Raw genomic sequence first — 24,814 nt, 5'->3', positions numbered from 1 at the left:
GTGGCACATAAACCCTCTACAAGGAAGATTTACAATAGTAAATGGAAACGTTTTTCCATTTGGGCTTCACATAAGAACTTGGATCCCTTTACCGCTCCTATTCCAGCGGTTCTAGAATTCTTGTCTCATATTTTTCAGCAAGGGGCCAGTTCATCTTCTGTAAAGGTTCAGCTGGCTGCTATTTCCCATTTCCATATTGGGGACAACTTTGCTTCTCTCGCTGCTACCAGAATTTGTAAGGCCTTTCTAAAAGGTACCTTTCTTTTGAGACCTCCTATTAGAAATTCATCCCCACTGTGGGACCTGACCTTGGTTCTTCAGGTGTTAGTCGCGCCTCTGTTTGAACCCGCAGCTTCCGTTGATCTGAAGTTCTTGTCATGGAAGACAGCCTTTTTGGTAGCCATTGCCTCAGCCAGGAGAGTGTCGGAACTTAAGGCTCTTTCTATCAAACCTCCATACCTTGTATTTCGCAAGGACAGGGTATCTCTCAGGACTAATTCCTCTTTTCTTCCCAAAGTTGCTTCCGAGATGAACATTAATCAATCCATTAATTTGCCTTTTTTTTCCCCCAGTTACCAGAACAAAGGGGAGTATAAACTTCATTTACTGGATGTTCACAGACAGTTACATTTTTATTTACACAGGACGGCTGTCTTTCGCAGATCTGACCAACTTTTCGTCTCCTTTGCAAAATCTTTTCTAAAATCTTTTCTAGGGAAACCGATTTCTAAAGTGACTCTTTCCAGGTGGATTTTGAGTTGTATCCTCTTAGCATATAGAGAATCTGGCTTGCCAGAACCAGTGGGAGTTCATGCTCATTCTACCATTCTATTGCAATGTCTGCTGCATTCTGGTCTAGAGTTTCCCTCGATGACATTTGTTCAGCGGCTACCTGGGCGTCCTCACACCTTTATTTCTCATTATAAGGTAGATTTGGTATCTAGAGGAAGGGCTGCTTTTGGCTCTGCAGTGCTCCGGAATATTCTTCCTTGAGGGCCTCCCAAGATTTCAGGTAGCTGGGGACTCTGTCCCACAGGTTGCTGATCAAATGAAGTTAACTACTTCAGATAAAGAAGTTATGTGCTCACCATAACATTCCATCTGAGTAGGTAACTTCATTTGTCAGCAACCGTCCCTCCCTCCTTCCCCCTAACCTGAATAGTTGTTTAGCTGAACTCGAGGTTTGGATGCTCGAGTTTTGTTTTGTCTCTGAGTCAGGTTTTCTCAGGTTGTTAGTTTGTTTTGTGTAGGTGGCAAACGCGATCTGAGGATTGAAAGGAGGTTGCAGGGTGGTATGGGTAAGGGGGTGGAGCTTGGAGCTCGGATCTTTAGCTTGGTATGCTGCCGGCTCAGATCCGTAACCCACAGGTTGCTGACAAATGAAGTTACCTACTCAGATGGAACATTATGGTGAGTACATAACTTCTTTTTATTTTAAGCTAAAACTATCCATCTCTCTGTATTCTTTCCTGAACCTAAAAATGAGGGAGAAAGAGTATGTCATTCAAAGGATGTCGTCAGACAGCTCAGATACTGTCTTGACAGAACTAAATCTTTCAGATGTTCAGATCAATTGTTCCTTTCTTGTGAAGATGAGGAGGAGGAACAACCTATGTCAAAGCAAACATTTCCAAATTGTTTACTAAAGCTATCACCTCTTGTTATGCTTACCACAAAAACATATTCCATGCAGGGTCAAGTCCCACTCTACCAGGGCATTGGCTTCATTGATGGCTTTTTGGAAAGGATTAGATTCTAGAAGTATTCCAGAAGCAGCAACTTGGTCTTCTGTACATGCTTTTACAAAGCATTTTAAACTTGACTCCTTCTGTACATCTAGATCAGGCTTTGCCAGGACCATTCTGTACTACTTATTTTCCTTTCACCTCCCAAAATTTGCTGCTGCAGCAGTGTTCATTATGAAAAACATAGTACTGTTGTGTAAGTCAATTTACAATAACAGTTGAAGTTTGAATGATTGCTGGTGAGCAATTCCTCCTTCCTTCCCCCTTGTTTCTTGGCTTGTAGTTTTTGCCAGGATGTGGACTGTTTTTTATACTTTTTTTGTTCCTAGCATTGCCTTTTCAGGGCTCAGCCTCTCTCTCTCTCTCTCTCTCCGTTGGCATGAAAGCTCTGAAGAGCTTGGCACCCATACCTGTATTTTTACTCAGCACAACGTGAACTAGCCAATTGTTTGGGCACATGGAAGGTGCCCTGAACATTTGGAAACTGGCTGGGTGTTGTATCCTTACAGGATATAACGCATATAGCTTAGGCTACTGCAGTTGTGATAATTTGAACATCATCTGATGTCCTCTTTTTCATCTATTGCAGTATTCTTAACATGGGGGAGATGTTCTTTGTGTTTCACTGTTGCAGTCATTACATTTGGGTAATCTGCTGGCAGGTTGCCCTCAGTCGGCCTGAATAACAAAGTCTTGGGTCCTGCGTCGGTTGCTGTCTCCTCTTCCATGGCTTCTGAGGGTGTTTTCAGGCCTCAACATTTTTATATTAAACCAACGCCATCAACAAAAACAAGGTCAAAAATAACTTCTATGTCTAAAAAACAGACGCATGAGTCACGTGCTCAGGCCCCTATGCCTAAAAAACAAATGATCAAATTGCTGAGGATTTAATTAACTTGATTAGGGGTTCCCAACCCCCTGCTAAGAGGCCTAGGCAAGGCACTGATTATGAATCTTCAGATCAGGTTTCCATTTCTTCTGATCAGGAATTTTCTGTTCCACCTTATGAGGATTCTGATGCAGAGGAATCCATACCATCTGCATCTCCTTCTAAGGATTACTCTTTTGGAGAGACTTTTTGCATACTTTAAGGGAACATTTTCACTGGGAGAGTCAGGACTTTTCTGAGTCAAAAAAGAGGCTGAGGGATTTCCTTCTTCTACCTCAGCATAGGCCTTTGGCAATGCCTCCTGTATTAGACATTGTGGATGATGTGTTCTCGGAATCCAGCATGGCTCCTGATTCCTTGCCTCCGGCTCCTAGTAAGCCAGACAGATATTACAGGGTTCCTGACTCCCACAAATTTTTTTCAAAAATCCAACTGCTGATCCTGAGACAATTTCTCAGGGTCCCAAGGGTGTTAAGGCTTCTACAGCCAAAAATCCTACCCCTTCTGATAGAGATTCCAGGGTGCAGGATAGATGGGGTAAGAAGGTTTATACGTCTGCAACCTTGGCAATCTGGGCTTTAAACTGCCAGTTTCATATGCTTAAATATCAGCAGCATGTTATGGCCTTATTGAAACAGAAAATAATATTGATTTCTGATTGTGTGGAAAATAGTTACAGGATTTATTGCATGCAGCAGAACAGGTTGGAAAGCATACTTTGCAATGTGGTTTTGATTCCTTGGAGGCCTCTTGTAGGGCCGCTGTTACTGGATCTGTGATAAGAAGGCATGCCTGGCTCAAGGAGCAAAAATTGCCTCATCATGTTAAAGCTAAATTGTTGTATGCCCCTTTACAGCATGATATTTGGTAATAAGACAGAAAAGGTTTTAAAGAAAATGGAAGACAAAGCTAAATCTATGCAAACTGTAAAAGATTTTTTGCAAGTGCAGCCACCCAGGTTCAGTAGGCACTGGCCTACTAAAAATTGGTCCTTTCCTGTGTCCAGCAGAGCCACTCAGGGCAAACCCAGGTGCTCAAAAGGCTCCAGATATCAATCACAGGGATCTTACAGTCAAAGCAATGGGGTGCCTCCACCTCTAAATCTGTAGGTAACAAAGCAAAACCCTACAGGAAGCAGTCTCAATGAGTTTCCTCTACCATCTCCAAGCACTTATCTTTTGGCAGCCCCCTTGGGGGGAAAACTAGCACTTCATGCTCAAAATTGGCAGTTAATTACCCAGGATAAGTGGGTATTAAACATAGTATCCCAGGGGTACAGATTTCATTTCCATACTTTGCCAATTCCAAACGGATGGCCGGATCTGCCACAAAACCAGTGGGCAGAGGCCCAGAAACAAGTCATGTCCCTCACGGATATGGGGGCTATTCAACCAGTACCAGAAAAGGAAAAAGGACAAGGATTTTATTCAAGACTTTTCCTGGTACCCAGAAAAGACAATTCATGGCGTCCAATAATGGACTTATCGATTCTGAACACATTCCTGGACATTCCAAAATTCAAAATGCTGACTTTACAACAGCTACTGCCTATGCTAGGCAAGAATGCTTGGTTAGTCACTCTAGACTTAAGAGCATGCCTGCGTATCCCAATAAGGGAATCTTGCAGAAGATACCTCCACTTCAAAGCAGGCTTTTTGCATTCCCAATTCTCTGCACTGCCCTTTGGCTTATCTACTGCGCCCAGGGTCTTTACAAAGTGCCTTGCACCAGTAATTGCATTCTGCAGACAAAGAAACATTCAAATTTATCCTTATCTGGACAATTGTCTCATTCAGGCAGAGGACAAGGACACTCTTCTTCAACATCTGGCATTTGTAAAAAGGCTCATAGCATGCCTAGGATACACCATAAAAGAAAATAAATCACAACTGGTACCCTCTCAAATAATTACATTCCTGGGTGCAAGCTTGAATACAACTGCCCAGATGGCTTACCTCACGCCTGACAAACAACTGCAATTGACAACATACTTCAAATTGCAACAAAAACAGTTATCTGCAAGACAAATTCTGCAGGCTTTGGGGTTCATGGCATCCTGCATTCTACTAATTCCATATGCGAGACTGCATATGAGGAAACTTCAAAAAACAGAAAAACCCTGGAAGAACACCGCTGGATGCTTCAAGTAGTAAAAATAAGAACTTTTAATAAAAGCTGGTACAAAACAGATAAGTGCTTTTGGGTTGGTAGCCCTTCATCAGATCTGATGAAGGGCTACCAACCCGAAAGCGCTTATCTGTTTTGTACCAGCTTTTATTAAAAGTTCTTATTTTTACTACTTGAAGCATCCAGCGGTGTTCTTCCATGGTTTTTCTGTTTTTTGCTTCGCTTGTGTGTGCCTTTGGAGGAACCATTTCAGCACCTAGCATTGATATATGAGGAAACTTCAATGGTATCTAAAAAGTTTATGGAGTCAACATTGTCACAGCCTGGAAATAATGATCCTTCTCATTCCCTGCCTACAACAGGAGTTTCTTTGGTAGGCAGAGACATGTCACCAAAACAAGGGACTGTCATTCACTCTGCCTCCTGCCACCCAAACCCTAAGTACAGATGCATCAGACTATGCTTGGGGGGCCCACCTAGCAGGGAGATGCATTCAGGACAAATGGAGCCCAAACCAAATGCATCTGCATATCAACCAGAAAGAAATGCTAGCTGTTCAGAATGCTCTGACAGCCTTCAAGGACTTACTTCATCCAGGACAACTACTGATAAAGACGGACAACACCACAGTTAAGTGGTACATAAACAAGCAGGGGGGGTACCCTTTTGTACCCGAACTGCCATGGCCTTGTGGAACACAGCCTTGACTTGCCAAATACATCTTCAAGCTCAGTTCCTGCCAGGAAAGCAAATTACTCTGGCAGACGACCTAACCAGAAATCTTATGGACCCGCACAAATGGAAACTGGATCCACAAATCTTCAACATGTTAACAATGAAATTTGGGAGCCCAGACATAGATCTATTTGCCTCTCCCCAAAACTATCAGTTGGACAAATTCTGCACAAGAACTCATCAGAAAAAAAGCATGGAAAGTGGATGCTCTATCCTTCAGCTGGAAAAACCTATCAGTCTATGCCTTTCTCCCTCTGCCTCTACTCTCCAAGGTCTTACTAAAAGTCAGACAGGAAAAACCAAAAATGATTTTAATTGCTCTGGACTGGCCTCACCAACACTGGTATCTGCTTCTAAGGAATATGTCACACCTTCCTCCATGGTACTTGCCTCAAACACATCACCTACTGTCTCAGCAGAACTATCAAATTCTGCACACTCAGCTCCAAACTCTGAATCTTGCAGCATGGCTAATCAACTAATTATTCAAACCACATCTCTCAGTAAACCTGTGATGGATGTCATTTTGGAAGCCTGAAGGCCTAGTACTAGAAAATCGTATGCTGATGAATGGAAGAGATGCTGTGCTTGGAACCAAGCACAGGGAGTAGACACAGCAAAGCCCAATATTCTTCAGATTTTACAATACTTAACTGAGATGTTTGACAAGGGCCTATCTTTTTCTTCAATAAAAATCCTTGCCTCTGCCATCTTGGCTCATTACAACACAGAGCCTCTCCTCTTTTCTCATCCACTGCTAAAACAGTATCTCAGAAGAGCCAAAAATTTAAGGCCTCCCAGGAGAGCTCCAACTCCCACATGGGACCTCATTTTTTTGTGCTGGAAAAACTCACCATACCTCCTTTTGAACCAGCAGCTACTGCGGATATAAAATTTCTTTCTTGGAAGACTGCTTTTCTTTTGGCAGTCACTTCAGCTTGAAGGGTTTCAAAACTACAGGCTCTCATGGCAGTGAAGCCTTTCATTATATTTTACCCGGACAGGGTGGCCCTCAGGACCAATCCTTCATTTACGCCTAAAGTGGTGTCCAGTGTGGCACTTAACCAAACCATTCACCTGCCAACTTTTTTCCCAAATCTGCAGAACAAGGGAGAGTGGATTCTGCATTCATTGGATGTACACAGACAACTAAGATTCTGCTTGAACAGAACAAAATCTCTAAGAAAGTCTGAGCAACTACTGGTAGCATTTGCTGCAGGATCAGAGGGGAAGGCTATGTCAAAGCAGACTATCTCTAAATGGATAAGCCATTACATTCGTTTCTGCTATTTGCACCATGGTAAAGCTGTGCCAAAGGGCATCAGGTCCCATTCCACCAGGGCTGCCTCTACTTCAGCAGCTTTTCTCAGAGGGGTCCCCTACAAAAGACATTCTAGAAGCTGCTACTTGGAACTCTGTTCATACGTCCACAAAGCATTACCATTTACCTCTCTTCTCTAAATCCAGGGCAGGCTTTGCCACTGCAGTCTTGCAGGGCCTTATAGCTGCCCCTAATGCTGTTTAGCTCCATCCTCCCATCCATAGCTTTGGGATTCTATGCAAATGTAATGACTGCAACAGTGAAACACGAAGAACATAGTACAGTTCTGTACATTTACCATAAATGTAGATGTTCGAGTGTATTCACTGTTGCAGTCCGGGTTACCCACCCGCCATCCCCCATTCTATACCTTTTCTTTCATTCACTATACTCAAAAGCCTTTGGGGTATATTTGCTTTTAGTTGAAGGTAAATTTTATGTTTCTAAGGTGCATTTATATATATTTTCTGTTTGTTTATATATTTTTGCTCCCCATTTGGGGGGCACCTGACATCTGGGGCAAGAAAAACTGATTAAAATGGTGTCGGCTGCATGTTTTTGTACCCCTGACGACCTGACATCATGGAAGAGAAGATAGCAACTGACGCAGGACCCAAGACTTTGTTATTCAGGCCGACTGAGGGCAACCTGCCAGCAGATTACCCAAATGTAATGACTGCAACAGTGAATACACTCGAACATCTACATTTATGGTAAGTGTAAACAACTGTACTTTCTCCACCATAGGTGAACCAACTTCAGCCAGTATACAAAAGTCTTTCACTACTGTAGGATGCATGGTACATCAAACATATTGTTGGCCATAAAGGTGACATAATGCATGCATCTACCTCAGAACTTCTCTGCCAGCAGTCCAAACACCACCTTTGAATGTCCGTCTGATCACTGAGCCATTAGCTGTGTTCCAGCAAATTTCTCCGATAAGTGCCCCATTGGGGAAATCTTGTTTCTCTTACTACTGTTTTGTGATAGGGTTCATGTCATCCAAAAAAGGCAAATGCCAGTGTGGAAGACAAATTCCACATAAAGGTAGCCATCTTCAGTGTTTGTTCTGCCTAGGGCCTACCGACAACCACAAATCCTGTCCTATTTGCCAGGCCTTTGTACCCAGTACCCTAAGAAGTAGACTTTCCTCCTTAGTCATTTACTTGGAAAACCAGTGCTTAAAGTTACTAGCTAAAATCACGATGGAGGGATCCTTGAGGCCTGAGGTTGAGCGGAAGGGCAAAAAGCCGAGGTCTGAAGCTTCTGCTGCACCTCTTTACTATGGATGTGTCTCCTGTGGTGGATGAGAGCCCAGAGAAATATACTGTTCCTAGTTCTGGACCACAGGCAGAGCTCGATGTTGAAGCCACCATGGAGCCAACCACAGGCACGTCCTCAGAGGCTGAGCAGGCATTCGTCTCGGATGCACAGGTGGAACTGAGGCTCATGATAACCAAAGGCCCTAAGGGAATACCATAAATCCTGGTGCAGGAGGAACTTCACTTGAATATTACTGAATGTAGGCCTACATCCGGGCCTTCTACATTATATAAGGCAGACCTGCATCAAAAGAAGCAGAAAACTAAACATTTGTCACCTCTAAGGAACCTCACAGTGATTGGGAGCAATTCACCCAAGGCCTTTTCAAGGCCCTTATGGCCCTTAATCCCCCCTCGGGTGTGTCAGTCCCCACTCCTCCCTGCACAGCATCTCCACATAAGAGTTAGGGAAGAGGTTTCTTCAGATGAAGAGGATCCTCAGAAGAGGAATCTCTGGCCTGTTCCTCACAGATCCCCTCCTCTCTAGACTACACTTCCACAGAGGCGGACTTCAGTGGAGCTGACTCACCTGTGGAAGAACTCTTTTGGTGAGACCTTAGTGAGAATGAGAGATTATTTCAAATGGGATAGCACTCGGGTATCTGAAGTACAAAAGAGATGGTACGACCTTCTGCAGGTGGAATCACCCAGCCTTCAGCTATTCCTATTGTGTTTTCTGCCTTTCTAGATGCCTTTGCCTCTGCCTCCAAGGCCCCTGATTCCCACCCTCTAAGAAGCCTGACTAATTTTATAAGGTCCCCGAGGATTGTAAGTTCCTGTTTAAATGTCCTTCAACAGACCCATTGGTTATTTCATTGGCTTCCAACAAACAATCCAGGTTACTGCCTTCAACCTGTGTCCTTCCTTCCTTCCTTCCTTCAGATAAGGACAGCAGGATCCTGGAAAGGCTGGGCATGAAGGTGTACACTTCAGCCACCTTGGCATTTAGAGCCATTAACTACCAGACACATATAACCATTTCTGATTTGCCTGACTCAGAGAATAAAACCTTAGCTGCATCCTTGCTTGGAGCCTCCTCAAAGGTAGCCTGCCACTGCATCAAATGCAGCTATGATGCTGCAGAGGCTTCTGCCAGGGCATCTAGCTCTGGCTCTGTCTTAAGGAGATTCTCCTGGTTAATACTCCAGCCATTACCAGAGGACATTAAATCTAAGCTTATGGATGCTGCTTTGGACAACTCTGTATTGTTTGGCCCTATAGCTTATTAATTTATTTAAATCTATGCAGGAAAAGGGAAAGGACTAACAAGAATTGAAACACGTCTTTATCTCTCCAGTGCCTAAATTTCAGCAAAATTACCCAGCAAAAACTGCTTTGGTACATGGGCACTCCTGCCTTCTTCCACTTAAACCAAAAAAGTATTGTAGGAGACCTCAGCAGTCCAGCAATTCCAGCTCAGAAGTAAGCCCTTTCCAGACAGGCCTGATTCCCTCCGACTACCCAAACCACATTCGGCTTTCCCAGTGCTCTCTCTGCCAGACTGGGAAAGCATAACTCAAGACCCCTGTATTCTCTGTGTCATTCAAAAACGATACTTTGTGGTATGGGATTCCCTGCCTTCCTTCGGGGCACCCTTCAACCACTAAAGGAACAACTACCCTTTTTCCAGAGGTACTTCTAGACCTTTGGAGACAAGGGACCTTTCAGGAAGTTCCTCAGGACCGAAAAGGAAGAGGTTTGTACTCCATAATGTTCCTAGTGCCCAGAAAGGATGGTCCTTGGAGACCCATTTTGGATCTGCCTCATCTCAAACACCTTCCTGAAGGCACCCACCTTCCATATGTTAACTCTTCAAACCTTGTTCACTCTTATTCTGTCACAAGCCTTCTTGGATATCAAAGATGCATACCTACACATTTCCAATCCACCTCAGCTGCAGGTTTTTACGTTTCTTTGTGGCTTCTTGGCATTTTCAGTTATCTGTGTTGCCCTTTGGACTTTCTACTGCACCAAGAGTATTTACAAAATGTCTAGCCCCTGTGATTTATTTTTCCATACCTGTATGATCTCCTCTTTATGGCAACTTCCCTAGAGATCCTAGAGCAAAGCATCCTTTTTGCCATCTCTCTTCTACATTTTCTGGGATTCACCATAAACTACAAAAAATCCGTTCTGTTTCCCTCTTAAGATCACATCTTCCTGGGGTGCAGAATTCAGACAGACCTCATGAGAGTCTGACTTCTACCTCAGAAGGCAGAGAACCTCGTGTCCTAATTCAAAACCTCCTGCCTCTTCACCACTTTTCAGCCGTAGTTTTCCCCAAGGTTTTGGGATTTATGGCATCCACTATTTCCGTGCTACCTTTGGCAAAACTTCACATGAGAAAATTTCAGTGGTTCCTAAAGTCAGTTTGGATGCAGCATTCACATCCTATGGACTTTCCAGTTCCTCTCATCCCCTGTCTGAAGAGGAATCTTCAGTGGTAGATCTAACAAGTGTCCCTCATCCCAGGACTCCCCTTGCACCACCTCCTACCAGACCAAGAGCTGTTCATAGAGGCTTCAGATGTAGACTGGGAGGGCAGTTTTCAGAAACTTAAAAGCTTAAGGTGTATGCCCCCCCCCCCCTCTCAACAAAGAGAACACATCGCTGTAAGGGAGATGAGGGTGCTACTGCTAGCCATTCAGACCTCTGTTCCTCCCAGAACCTTTAAAACTGTTCACAGATAACACAACAATCCTCCTGTATGGAGCAGGCAGGGGAGGTCCAAATCCTACCTACTATGCAGGCTGGCATTCCAGGTTTAGGAGCTGGCATTTCAATATATTCAGGTAGTGTACATTCTGTCTAATCAAAATGGTCTGTCAGACACCTTGAGAAGGTCCTTAACACAGTCCCACAAACAGGTGTTTCAAAGTGTGTTTCTGGGCATTGTCCACTGGTAGGGTATACTTCAGGTAGATCTTTTTGCCTCCCCTGTGATCAGACAACTTCCACAGTCTTATGCCAGAGTCCCACACCCTCTGGTCTGGAAGGTGGACACCCGTTAGTTCTTTTGGAAGGGGCTGTTTCTGTATGCATTTCCTCCCTTCTGATAATTCTGAAAGTCCTGTTCAGAATTCAGCAGGATAAACCAAAAATCTTGCTAGTGACTCCCTTTTAGCCAAGACAGCGTTGGTTCCCTCTTCTCCTGCATTTATCCAAGGGCAGTCGCAAGTTACCTCACAGCGTGGATGTTCTCTCACAAGACAAAGGAACTCTCATCCATCCCCACTAGTCTACCCTCCAGTTGACTCTGTGGGCGATGGGGTTTTATTTCTTTTGGACACCTGTTTTATGAGGACGTGCTAAGGAAACTCAATACCAGAAAATCTTACCTATCCAAGTGGAAGAGATGTTCACTCTTGTGTGTCTCACGAAACCAGGATCCACTGTTAGTGGAAGGCCCATTGGTTCTATCCTATTTGTGTGAATTGCTCAGTGCTGAGTTGGCCTACTTTTCAGTGAAGGCCCATATCTCAGCTGTTTCTGCCTGCCTGTCTCTATCCCCCCCCTCTAGCTAGCAGATATGAGGCTAAACAATTTCTTAAAGGTGTACTTCACATTAGACCTCCAAGGAAACCTATCCCTCCTCCCTGGGATCTTAATTTTGTGCTTGAATAGCTGACCCCTCCCCCCTTCAGCCATCTTCATCAGCATCCCTGCATCATTGTTCCTGGAAAATTGTACTACTCCTAGCTATTACTTCAGCCAAACTTCTATCTGAGATCCAAGTCCTAATGGCCTCTCTTCGCTTTTTGATTTTCCATATAGACTAGGTGTCCTTGTTTACCCAACCCTTCTGTTATGCCTAAGGTAGTCAATGAATTGTCAGTCGACCAATCCATTCATTTACCTGCCTTCTTTCCTTCCCCACAGAACTCTAGTAAGAAGGTGTTGCACACCCAGGATGTGCATACGCAATTTAGATTTTATTTAGACAACACCAAATCTATTAAGAAATCAGACCAACTTTTTGTCTCCTATCATCCCAGGGCACCGGGAGTGCCGGTTTCCAAGCAGACTATTTTTACTTGCATTTCTAAGCCAATTTCATTCTGTTACGTGAAGCATGGTAAGACCCTTGTTTTTTCTGTAAAGGCCCATTTCACTAAGGCTGTAGCTTCATCAGGTGCTTTCTTCAAAGGATTAGTCACTAGTTCTATTCTTGCAGTGGCTACATGGACTTTGGTGCATACCTTCACTAAACATTACAAATTGGATGGCATTTCTATGTCTAGGGCAGGGTTTGCCAGAGCCATACTCCATGGCTTTCAGGAGAGCTCAACTGCTTCTTCCTGCACCCTCTACTCTTGAGCTTTTGCACTGTCCCTCATGTTAAGAGTACTGCAACAGATGAATAGGACGTAGAGTAGTTGTGTAAAATCTTGCAGTACAGTTCTCTTCACTGTTGCAGTATTCCAGTCCCTCCTTCCCCCTGGTGATGTGGTTCTTTTCCTTGGATGATCATACCCTACCTTCCTTAGGCTGGTTTTTGTCTTGGGGCATTCGGCTCTGAGATAGATGCGTGTGTACGTCACTTTTATGGCTGACGTACGAGAGCAGCCTGTGCGTGACATACCATTCATTCTACAGTAGTGGAAGACTTTTGTATACTGGCCAACATCGGGTCACCTACTGGGAAGAAACTCCCCCATGTTAGGAATAATGCAACAGAAAAAGGAGGACATGTATCGTTATGGTAAGATTTTACACAGCTACTCTTTATGGTAAGGTTCTTGCATAGCTATGTATTTCATTTTTTTTAATTACTGAAAAGATGTGCTGTCCATAAACATTGGCTTTCTGGAGGGAAGGGTGTTAAGCTGTATGCCAAAAGATGATGTACATTTGTGTACAGGTGTCAAACATTTTGAATAGATTTCTGCTTATTCTGCACAATCATGAGATTGAGATTATTAATATTTTGCAGACCTCAGGCTCGGATTAAGTAATACATTTGAAATTCATGTTATGTCTCTGCTCTCTCATATTACACGCGTTTACAAGCATCCCCTTTTCCCAATACCTCTGGCATTTTTGATGTTTTCAGGTTGTTTTCTGTTATAATTACGTGCTGAAAGCTCCCTGTCCAGTTAGTTTATTATTTGTTTAATTCTCAACTGGTGGTCTTTATACATGGGAAAGTAGCAGGTGTGTTTTTCTACAGACTGTCGAGTATTAGAAGAAGCAGGATGTCTGTCTGCAGTACTGTGACTGCAGTATTTAATATCCCCTGGAAATTACCAGTAATTATTGCTGTTGTTTGTGGTTTTCATTTTTAATGTGTTATGTGATGACATTTCTCTTTGTGGTTAAAAGACATAAATGTGTATGGTATTCTGTAACTGCAGAGAGCAATCTTTAATACTGATGTTTAGCAATGCATGTATTGTGTTTAAAAAGGAACTACTTAACTAATGACATAAAGAAACAGGGATTTTAATGTTTACTAAAATCAATTTACCAGACCATTGTGGTTGTTTGTAAAATATTAGTGCATTATATAAGCATTTAATTTCAACAGCGTCTCCTACGATACCAAAACTCTTAACCTACTCTCTTCCATCTTTCTAGAATATGTTCCTGTTCCACTATAGTAGCATTTCAAGTAGTTTTATTTCATGACTGTCCGACAACCTTCTGGAATTCAGTCGTATCTACACGAGACTCTGAGATCACATTAACAGAGTAATTAATTCTACCATATGCGCATCAGCAAAATTAACTTAATCTGCCCATTTGATTGCACTGGTGTTATTTCTTCATTGTATTCAGATGTATAAATGCATGATGTATATTGGTTGTTTTAAGTTTGGAAAATATCTGTCCAATTTTTTGCTGCACTAATGTTCATTGCCCTGGCCCGTATACACAGCTCTGAATCTGTATCTGCTTTACCATGAAAATTCTTTTGCTCATTATTACCTCTATATAATGTTTTCATCCATTCTGATAGACTGTGCTGTTAACATTTTGTTATGTTTGGTGTTTTTTTTCCAGTTGTTGATAATACCTCTTTCACATTTCTTTTTATTTTGCAGCGGAAGGACTACCCCAGGTGTATTACTTTGGACCATGTGGAAAGTACAATGCCATGGTTTTAGAGCTACTTGGGCCCAGTTTAGAGGACCTTTTCGATCTTTGTGACAGGACCTTCTCTCTGAAGACTGTTTTAATGTTGGCCATTCAACTGGTAAGTGATAGAGTAACGATGTGCAGTCTCACCTTATTCTGAAAGTGTCTCACTGCATGGCTAAAACATTGAAGATGAAGTCAAAAGATCAGCTACTGTGCATGTCTTTATGTATGTGTATGTGTTGGTGTATCTATATTTGCTTTTTGTTGTGGAACAATTAATGGCATCATTCCAAACTTCTGACCCAGCAGATGGAAACATGGCTGTCCTTTTTCACTTGTGGGAAGTCAGATATTGTATGGTACATGTCACTGGAGGTATTAGTGGGGATCCTGACCTTGTGTTAAGGTGGTACTAGTGGACCTCTGCAACAGGTTAGTCAACCAGAAGGTTGCTGTTACCCTTGTACTGCATTGCTACGTGACATGCATTCAGAGTGTGTGCAGATAAGGCTAAGGCATCAGAAAACAGTAAGGCCTTCCACCTGCAGTACGATAGCAAGTGAAATTCCTGAAGCTTGTCTCTTAACCCTTCTCTCAGCAGTAATGTTATACAGAAAAAGGAATGAATTGAATAGTGGGTAGCTAATGTGATGGAAGGAGGTATGTCTGGACATCAAAGTTCAGCAGGTAGTGGTAATTAAGGTACCTTAACATAGATGTATGTTGCCAGAGAAGAAACATGTCTTATCAGAAGAATCTTGGTCTAACACTGCACCCTGGCTCAGTTTGATTACTGGGGATTTAAGAAACTTGTTTCTTGCTTTTGGTAGAGGATTTGGGTGTATTATAGTAGGTAACTTGTAATTGAGGATTTGTGGTTATACTTTTCTTTCCATTCTGTATTACCAAGAAAGGGTTAGCACACACAAGTTAAGGTGGGCAGGGGGGATTCACCTACTCTGCACTATCCTGCTTGTGTGTTAACCCAAACCTTACACTTTTTTCTAAAAACCCTTTCCTTAACAAGTGGCACTGTACAAGATAAAAGGGCACAGAACATAGACAGCACAAAACACACACAACTCTGAATCTGTCTTGTTACCTAACTCTTACTCTAAGAATATTTCCATATTACTGCCATAACACAATCCTGCACATCTTTACAACCACCACTTTTATATTCAAACATTAATTTTCCTGCACACTGCTGCTTTCCCTCACTATATAAATTAAATTCAGCCATATGTATTTCATACAAATGGACCGTCCCTTATTCAGTCATTTGTACATTCTCCCCTTTTTACACTCGCAAAATCATTTCTGCCAAATGTGTATTCTGCCTTCTCATTTACATATTCTCTCCTTTGTGCATTCTCTCTATTTTTACTCAAAATCTTTTCTGCCAGATATGTATTATAACTTTTCATTTACAACCATGTATCTTTATATATATATTTTTCAAAAGTTTGGAAAAGTTTCCGGAACTCTTGATTTATCCACTACCCATAATTTCCCTGTAGTCCCCAGATTATTTCAGAACTCTTTTACTGATTGAGGATTCAGGCTGAGATTCGATAGCCGTGTGTCCTGTGATTGGATAAGTGGTTTAAAGTGCTCTTTTTTAAGATTTCTTTTTTTCAGACCTTAGCCTATTTTCCTAGTACTGTCATCTCTGTGACTATATTTAGTGTGCTGTTACTTAATTTTTAGCTTTTTCTTAGGGAATTCTTTTCCCACCTTCCCTGTCCTAAAATAAAAAAATGTATGTAGCTTAGTTATGTTTTTTTGTTTGTTTGTTTTTTGCAATAGGGAATAGTCATTTGTCCATATTAGTGCAATTTGACTGCTGCTTTTGTTTTTTTTTTTTTTTTTTGTTTGTTTTTTATACTTTGTCTTTTAGTAGTTAGTTGGTTCCTTTTGAGATATCGTTGTAACATTTTTCAATTATGCAGAAAAGGCCATTGATTTAAAAAAGAAATTTTACTGCTTGTGGGCATAAAATCATACCCAAGACACTCATACTCTGTGTTTGTTGCTTAGGTGTAGCTCATCTTGAAGTAGAGTGGTGAGGCCTGTGCTTTGTTCCTGTCCAGGGCACTTGCTGACTGTTGCAACAAGTGGTCTCTTATGGGCCTTCTCCCTGCCCAGGTAGGATTATCCAAGCATTCTAATTCAGAAGGCTCCACTCCTTCCTCTAAAAAATCAAAAAAAGCTAGAGTTCAGTAAGGAGAAGGAGAGACAGATGGGGAGAAGTAAGGAGAAAAAAGGAGAAGGAAAAGCTTTGAGGAAAAAGCCCTGGAAAAGGTTTCCGATTCCATCAGGCTTATCTAGCCCAGCTCCAAAGACTATAAGACTTATGGATCCTCCATCTTCTGCTACGATTCCTTTCATCTTTTCCTCTTCTCCACCCTTTTGCTTCTTCCTGAAGGTAGCTGGTCCTGGGCTTTTTCCTGAAGGTAGCTGGTCCTGGGCTTTATTCCCCTATATTACAGAACAAACCATTCTCTTCATCCAAACTACTATCAGTGGCTTCTTCCTGCAAGTCCTTCCTGTCTTCGAGGAGTCTGTTGGAAGCCGACGTCGACAGAATAATGCAGAAATTTCTTCGGGCCCACATTTGGCCGGGTTCCTCCTGCCACCTACCCCACTGGTAGCTCTGGTAACGATCCCTTCTACTTTAGTCTGTCCTGTACTGGTACAACTTTCAGATATGATACCTACGGTTCTGAATCATCCTCACCAGATACCTGCATGGGAGCCAGTAGCACTCACAACTTTGACTGTTTCCCTCACCCTGTCAACTCTGGCCTCATTGGATTGGGATAGGCCACTGAACCAAAGTGTTTCAGGTGCAGCTGGAGGGCCTGGTTTGACTCCAAAGTTTTCTGAGCCATCTTTGCATCTGGGTACCTCAGCTCTGGACAGTTCAGCTCTGTTGTCAGAGCAAAGTCTGATTGGAGCTAGAGATGGTCTTTCTCTGTCATCTTCCGGATTGGGGGGGTGCAGTTTCTGCTTTCAAGGCTTTTGAGAGGGTCCTCTTCAGATCAAGAGAGGAGGTGTTTTGGTCTCATCCAGTTCTGTCCTGAACCCATTTGGATTCTGTGACCATGTCTGCCATTCCTATTTGACAGGGACAGGCATCCTCTTTTAAGCCTTGAGGGTTCTCACTTGATGTGTTTCCCATTCCGATTCAAACCCTTCCCCAAAAGTCCCCTCGAGTGAGGTCCATAGGAAATGGGCCTGCAGGAGAAGGAATCCAGATTCCTCTACATAGTCTGTCATGGACGATACCTATTTCAATGAAGGGAAGGATCCCCCTCTAGAAGACGTCATCTTTGGAGATATTCTAGAATTCATGAAGTGGGGGGGTTGGTCCACCAAAGCCCTCTCCTCGGAGTTTGTATTTCTTCAGGCTTATGGGGCTGTTTCATATACCTCTTGGGTGGTTCCACCTCATGAAGAGCTAATATATCTGTTTCTCAGTGGGTCTGGAAGTAAACCGATGTAGTGGAGCCTATCCCAGGAAACCAGATAAGATATTTTGTGCACATAAGAAATGTCCTGCTGGAGCAAGGGTCCCCTGGTAAATGTCATGGTTTTTGTGGCAGCCACCAAGTCAGAGATCTCAGAAGCAAGCACCACAGTTCAACCCCAAACCGAGAATACAGGGCATTGGACAGATTTAGAAAATGGACATATGCTTCAGCAAGATTTGCACTCTCAAGTGCTGAACTACTCGACTCACATGACATATTTCCAGTGGGACGGTCAGAATCCATCTTAAGTAATCTGCCTGCTGACATCCAAAATTCATGATTTGTAGCTAACTGCCCTACAGTCTGGGAGTAACATGTCCTTGTGTCTGCTCTTAAAGCACCCGATGATATGGCGAGGACATCAGGCATGCCTGGATGTGCCTGTGCAATTTTGTAGAGGGCTTCAAGCAGTCTTTCATTAATGCTACCTTCAATGGCACAACACTTTTTGTACAAAAGGTTAAAGAAATGCTTACCAGAAGTGAACAAGAAGGCAGTACTCTCTCTGCATTTGACATAAATGTTTCCACACCCCAAAGGACATTTTCCTGGACCCAAAAGGGTGGGAAAAATCCTGTGAGTTTGAAAGTCCCAGGGATGTTCTTCGTGTTTCACTGTTGCAGTCATCACACTTGGGTTATCTGCCTTGCAGGCAGCCCTCAGTCGGCCCGAATACCATAGACTTAGTATTTCTGCATCGGATGCTGTCGCTCCTGGACTGAAGTCAGGGGTATAAAAACAGGCAGCTGACGCCATTACATCAGTCTTTCTTGCCGAGGAGGAGCCCGAAGCAGAAGCAGTTCACAAGTGCCTGTCGGCCACTGCCTGAAGTTTTTCGTTTTCGTTGAATAATCCTGAAGTCTTCTAAAGCTAAGTACCCCATTGGGGATCCTTCTTTCTTGCTCTAACCGATTTCAGAAAAAGTTAACAATTGTCTTGCCTGTGGAAAGCAACTACCTCAGAGATTTTCACTCTTACTGCGTCACCTGTTTAGGCCCAGACCACGACATCCCTCACTGTCAATTTTGTGCCTTGTTTAATGCCCAAACTATTCATCGACTCTTTTTGTCACTAAATTCTTTCGCTGTCAATCTCCGTACTCTGAAATGGCTTCGGTAAGCCATCTCACTACCAATTTTCCGAAAAACATAAGGATAAAGGCAGAGACCACATAGGTCAAAAACTGCCAGCGACGCTTCCGTTAAGCTACTTGCCAGTCCGCCGGTACTCTGTGAGGCACCTTTGCAGCCCCTGATGCCTGCTTCAGTAAATTTGCAGTCCTCTGTAGACCCACACGGAGTCCGGTATGCCGTAAGATGCTTCTTCGACTATGGAACCTGCGGATGTCTCTACCTTGGATGGGTCCGGAGCCGCTGTGCAGGCACTGACTTCTGTGGCAGTTCTTCGCTCTACTGATGTTCGAATTAAACCGACAACTTCATTTCTAACCAAAACTATCGAGTTTCTTAGGCCCAGAGTACGCATTACGTCTAGAAAACCGATGACCAAATTGCATGCTCAGGCCCTCATGCCACAAAAACAAATGCTTAGAATGGCTGAAGACCTTATTACACTGATTAGGGGAAGTCAACATTTCCCCTGCAAAGAGACAAAGAACCCAGTCCCCTTCAGGCTCTACAGACCAGGAGTCCGATGACTCTGACATTTCTGATTATGAAGACATGTCCTTATCCGCCTATGAGGATTCAGATGCAGAGGAATCCATTCCCTCTGCCTCCCCTCCAGAGGATTTTTGTTTTGGTGAAACCTTGCATACTTTAAGAGAGCATTTCCATTGGGAATGCCAAGACTACCCTCAGTCCAAAAAGAGACTCGGAGAATTTTGAGTTGCCTCAGCACAGACCTTTAGCTATACCCCCGGTCCTGGATGTTGTGGATGATGTTTTCATGGAATCTAGACTAGTCTTACTCTTGACACTTTACCTCCTGCCCCTAGGAAACCTGACAGGTACTACAGAGTGCGTGATACTCACAAGTTTCTTTTCAAGAATCCTACTGCTGACCCAGAGATCATTTCCCAGATGCCTAAAGATATCAAGGCTACTACAGCCAAGAATCCCACCCCTTTGGACAGGGATTCCAGAGCTTTAGACAGATTGGGTAAGAAGGTATATACCTCTGCAACTCTTGCTATCAAGGCTTTGAATTGCCTGTCTCACATGCTGAAGTACCAGCAGCATATTATGGAACCTATTAAACAAAAAGTGATAACTTTTCTAGACTGTGCAGAAATTAAAGACTTGCAGGAACTTATGCACTCTGCAAACCAAGTCAGTAAGCATACTTTGCAGTGTGGCTTTGATGCCCTAGAAGCATCTTGCAGGGCAGCAGTCACTGGCTCTGTACTGAGAAGACATGCTTGGATGAAGGAACAGACATTGCCAGATCATGTCAAATCTAAATTACTAGACGTTCCTTTGAATAAGGACTCTGTTTGGCACCAAAGCAGAAGAGGTTCTTAAAAAGATGGAATAAAAAGCTAAATCTATGCAGACTGTTAAGGAATTCTTACAAGTGAAACCCCCTAGATTCAGTAGGCATTGCCCTTCAAAACACTGGTCCTTTCCAGCCCCCTCCAGGCCTTCTCAAACAAGACCCAGGGGAAACAGACCACCCAGACTACAGTCTCAGGGTATGCAGAGATCTAAGCAGTGGAGTGCCCCCACCCCTAAAGCAGGGAGTGGTAAGCTACCTCATTACAGAAAAAGCTCATGATAACTTCTTCAATCCACTTCCCAGCCCTGTCCAGCTGCTTCTGGGAGGAGGAAAACTTGCCCTTCATGCAAAAAACTGGATGTCCATCACCCACGACCGATGGGTCCTCAACATTGTATCACAGGGGGTACAAATTTTATTTCCATTCTCTTCCAGCCCCAAGCGGGTTTCCAGACCTTCCTCCAAACCAGTGGGCAGAGGCTCAACACCAAGTACTTTCCCTGCTCAATATCAGAGCTATTCAGTCTGTTACAGTAGAACAGAGGGGTCAAGGATTCTACTCCAGACTCTTCCTGGTACCCAGGAAAGACGGCTCTTGGCGCCCAATCTTGGATCTTTCAATTCTAAACATCTTCCTGGTGGTACCAAAGTTCAAAATGCTTACCCTGCAACAGCTTCTTCGTATGTTAGCCAAGGATGCCTGGTTAGTCTCCCTAGACTTAAAAGAAGCCTATCTCCATATTCCTATAAGGGAGTCATGCAGGAAGTATTTACATTTCAGGGCAGGATCTATGCATTATCAGTTCTCTGCACTTCCCTTTGGCTTATCTACTGCTCCCAGGGTATTCACAAAATGCCTGGCTCCAGCTATTGCATACTGCAGGCAGAGAAATATCCAAATTTACCCATACTTGGATGACTGCCTGATTCAGGCGGACAGTCAGGAATTGCTGCTTCAGCACTTGGCATTTGTAAAAAAAAAAAAAAAAACCTTCTCACTTCCTTGGGGTACACCATCAACGAAAATAAATCACAACTTGTACCCAGTCAAAAGATTGTATTCCTGGGAGCAAGCTTGGACACAGCTTCCCAGATGGCATTCCTCACTTCAGAAAAACAAGTTTATCTGACAGATTACTTCAAACAAATGGCCTCCAGAACCCAGCTATCTGCAAGAAAAATACTGCAAACCCTAGGGTTCATGGCCTCATGTATACTGCTAATTCCATATGCAAGACTGCATATGAGGAAACTTCAATGGTACTTAAAAAGTCTTTGGTGCCAACATTCTCGGTACCTGGAAACAGTCATTGTTATCATACCTTGTCTAAGGGCAGAGTGCCTTTGGTGGGCAGAAGCATGCAACCACAACAAGGGATTGACGGTCACTCTACCTCACGCCATCCTGACCACAGATGAATCAGACTATGCATGGGAGGCTCACATGGCTGGCAAATGTATTCAGGGCCACTGGAGCCCAAGTCAAATTCATCTGCACATCAACCAAAAAGAGATGTTAGCTGTACAGAATGCCCTGAAAACTTTCAGATCCCTACTCCTTCCAGGACAACTGCTGATAAAACAGACAACACCACAGTTATGTGGTACATCAACAAGCAGGGGGGAGCCCATTCCTACCCATTCTACAGGTTAGCAATGGCCCTGTGGACCACAACTTTGGACATCCAAGACCATATACAAGCTCATTTCCTGCCAGGCAAACAAAACTCACTGGCAGACAACTTAATCAGAAATCTCCTAGACCCACACGAGTGGAAATTGGAACCCAGCACCTTCAACCTTCTGATTCAGAAATGGGGGACCCCAGAGGTGGATCTCTTTGCCTCCCCCTACAACCACCAGCTCAGCAAATTCTGCAGCAGGAATCCTCACAACAGGGCCTGGAAAGTGGATGCCCTATCCTTTCAATGGGAAAACCTATCAGTCTATGCCTTTCCCCCTCTGCCTCTTCTCTTAAGAGTATTACTCAAGATGAAACAGGACAGGCCAAGGACAATTCTGATTGCCCCAGACTGGCCATGCCAGCACTGGTACCCACTCCTGCACAGCATGACAGTGGTGCCCCCTTGGCACCTACACCAGACCCCAACCCTGCTCTCTTAGCAGGAGGGACAGATCTTGCATCCACAATTGCAAACCTTAAATCTTGCAGTCTGGCTTATTCCTTGAATACCCCACCAGCAACCCTATGCAAACAGGTGCTGGATGTCATCCTTGAAGCCAGAAGGCCCAGTACAAGGAAATCCTATGCTGATAAGTGGAAAAGGTATTGTTCTTGGATTCAGTCAAAAGGAGAGGAGACAGCACTGCCTTCATTACCTCTAATCCTGTTTTACCTAGCAGATCTACTCCACAGAGGCATGTCCTTCTCCTCCATTAAGATCCAGGCCTCTGCCATCTCGGCTCATTACAACACTGAGCCACCTCTGTTCTCTCACCCTCTCATCAAACAATTCCTGAGAGGGGCAAACAACTTAAGGCCACCAAGGAGAGCACCCACTCCTGCTTGGGACCTTAACTTTGTATTGGAAAAGCTCATGCTTCTCCCCTTTGAACCTGCTGCTTCAGCAGAGTTAAAATTCCTCTCCTGGAAAACAGCATTGCTTCTAGCCATTACTTCAGCTAGAAGAGTGTCTGAGCTACAAACACTGATAGCTATGGAACCCTTCATTATTTTCCATGCTGACAGGGTTTCTCTCAGGACTAATCCTTCATTTATGCCTAAAGTAGTGTCCAGTTTGGCTCTCAACCAATCCATCCATTTGCCAACCTTCTTCCCTAATCCTCAAAATAAAGGGGAGAGGATCCTGCACTGTTTGGATGTGCACAGACAGCTCAGATTCTACCTGGATAGGACTAAGTACTTCAGAATATCTGACCAGTTACTAGTCAGCTTTGCAACAGGGGCAGAGGGCAAGGCCATTTCAAAACAAACCATTTCCAAATGGATTGCACACTGCATCCATGTCTGCTACAAGCACCATGGAAAACCAACTCCTCAGGGGGTTAGAACACATTCCACTAGGGCAACATCTACCTCTACAGCATTTCAGTCCCTACCAGGGACATTCTGGAAGCTGCTACCTGGAGTTCTGTACACACCTTCACTAAGCATAACCACTTGCCTATCTTTTCCAAATCCAGGGCAGGTTTTGCTACAGAAGTCTTGCAGGGTGTACTAGTCAGCCCTAACTTTTCATGACTGTCTCCAACATTTCTCAGCTTTGGGAATCCACCCAAGTGTGATGACTGCAACAGTGAAACACGAAGAACATTGTACAGTTGTGTACACTTGCCATAAATGTAGATGTTCGAGTGTATTCACTGTTGCAGTCCCGGTTTCCCTCCCACCAGCCCCCTGGTTTTCTCTGTCTCTCTCTCTCTCCTCTCTATGGCTATTTCAGCTGGTATTGGTATTTAATTTTACTGGTGGTGTTTCCCCACCATAACCTAGCTCCCTGTTTGGGGACTCCTGACATTTGAGGCAAGAAAAACTGATGTAATGACGTCGGCTGCCTGTTTTTATACCCCCTGATGACCTGACATCAGTCCAGGAGCGGCAACATCTGACACAGAAATACTAAGTCTGTGGAATTCAGGCCGATTGAGGGCTACCTGCAAGGCAGATAACCCAAGTGTGATGACTGCAACAGTGAATACACTCAAACATCTACATTTATGGTAAGTGTACACAGCTGTACTTTTTGCCTAGGACGCTGCAGCTGACAGCACCCCCAAGGGCAGAGGGGGAAATAATTGTAGTGGACATCACCCCATGGGGCAGAGTTTGTCCACAAAATCAAGGGTTTTGAAGTACCTTCACAGAGAAACCCTTCCAGATGTTCATGTTTCACTGTTGCAGTCATTACATTTGGGTAAACTGCTGGCAGGTTGCCCTCAGTCGGCCTGAATAACAAAGTCTTGGGTTCTGCGTCGGTTGCTGTCTCCTCTTCCATGACGGCAGGTCATCAGGTTTATAAAACATGAAGCAGACGCCATTTAATTCAGTCTTTCTTGCCATGCGGTGCCCAAAGCAGAATTAGTTTGTAAGTGCCGGTCGGCCGACTCCTGAAATTTTCACATTCAAGTTTCAGAACCAAAGTCTTCAACTAAAGCTATGTACCCCGTTGGGGAAACATTTTCTTGCTCCTTACCGATGTCAGTAAAAGTTAATAATTGCATTACTTGTGGGAAGCAAATACCTCATAAGGATTTTCATTTGTACTGTATTCCTTGCCTAGGCCCAGATCATAATGTGCCTTGCTGTTGGTTTTGTGCTAGATTTAACCAACGCACTATTAAGCGTCTGTATATTTTTGCTTCTAAATATTTTGGATCCAGATTTAATTACCCTGAAATGTCGTCGGTTAGCAATCCGACTACTGGAGTTCACAAAAAATGCAAAGAAAAAGGCAGAGACAGACCGTCCAGGTCCAAAACCGATGAAACTTTTCCTAAGCCAGTCGCCGGTTCGCCGCTACTCAGTGAGGCGCTTTCGCAACCCCTGATACCCGCTACTTTTGAGTCGCAGGCCTCTACCGAGACCTATGTGGAGTCCGTTATGCTGCGAGATTCTC

General features: G+C 43.7%; 1 protein-coding gene across 1 annotated transcript in view; it reads left to right on the top strand.

Annotated features, from left to right (window-relative positions):
- Nucleotides 1-24,814, top strand: part of CSNK1G1 (casein kinase 1 gamma 1) — a 1,702,676-nt gene that overhangs the window by 613,224 nt on the left and 1,064,638 nt on the right. The window contains exon 4 of the mRNA XM_044077488.1: nucleotides 14,187-14,338. Coding sequence (XP_043933423.1) covers nucleotides 14,187-14,338 — 152 coding nt within the window. The remainder of the gene's footprint in view (nucleotides 1-14,186; nucleotides 14,339-24,814) is intronic.

The sequence above is a fragment of the Protopterus annectens genome, chromosome 7.part0 (genome assembly GCF_019279795.1).
Source record: "Protopterus annectens isolate FY-2018-M chromosome 7.part0, PAN1.0, whole genome shotgun sequence".
NCBI classification, from domain to species: Eukaryota; Metazoa; Chordata; order Ceratodontiformes; family Protopteridae; genus Protopterus; species Protopterus annectens.
This window is presented reverse-complemented; position numbering and strand designations above follow the sequence as displayed.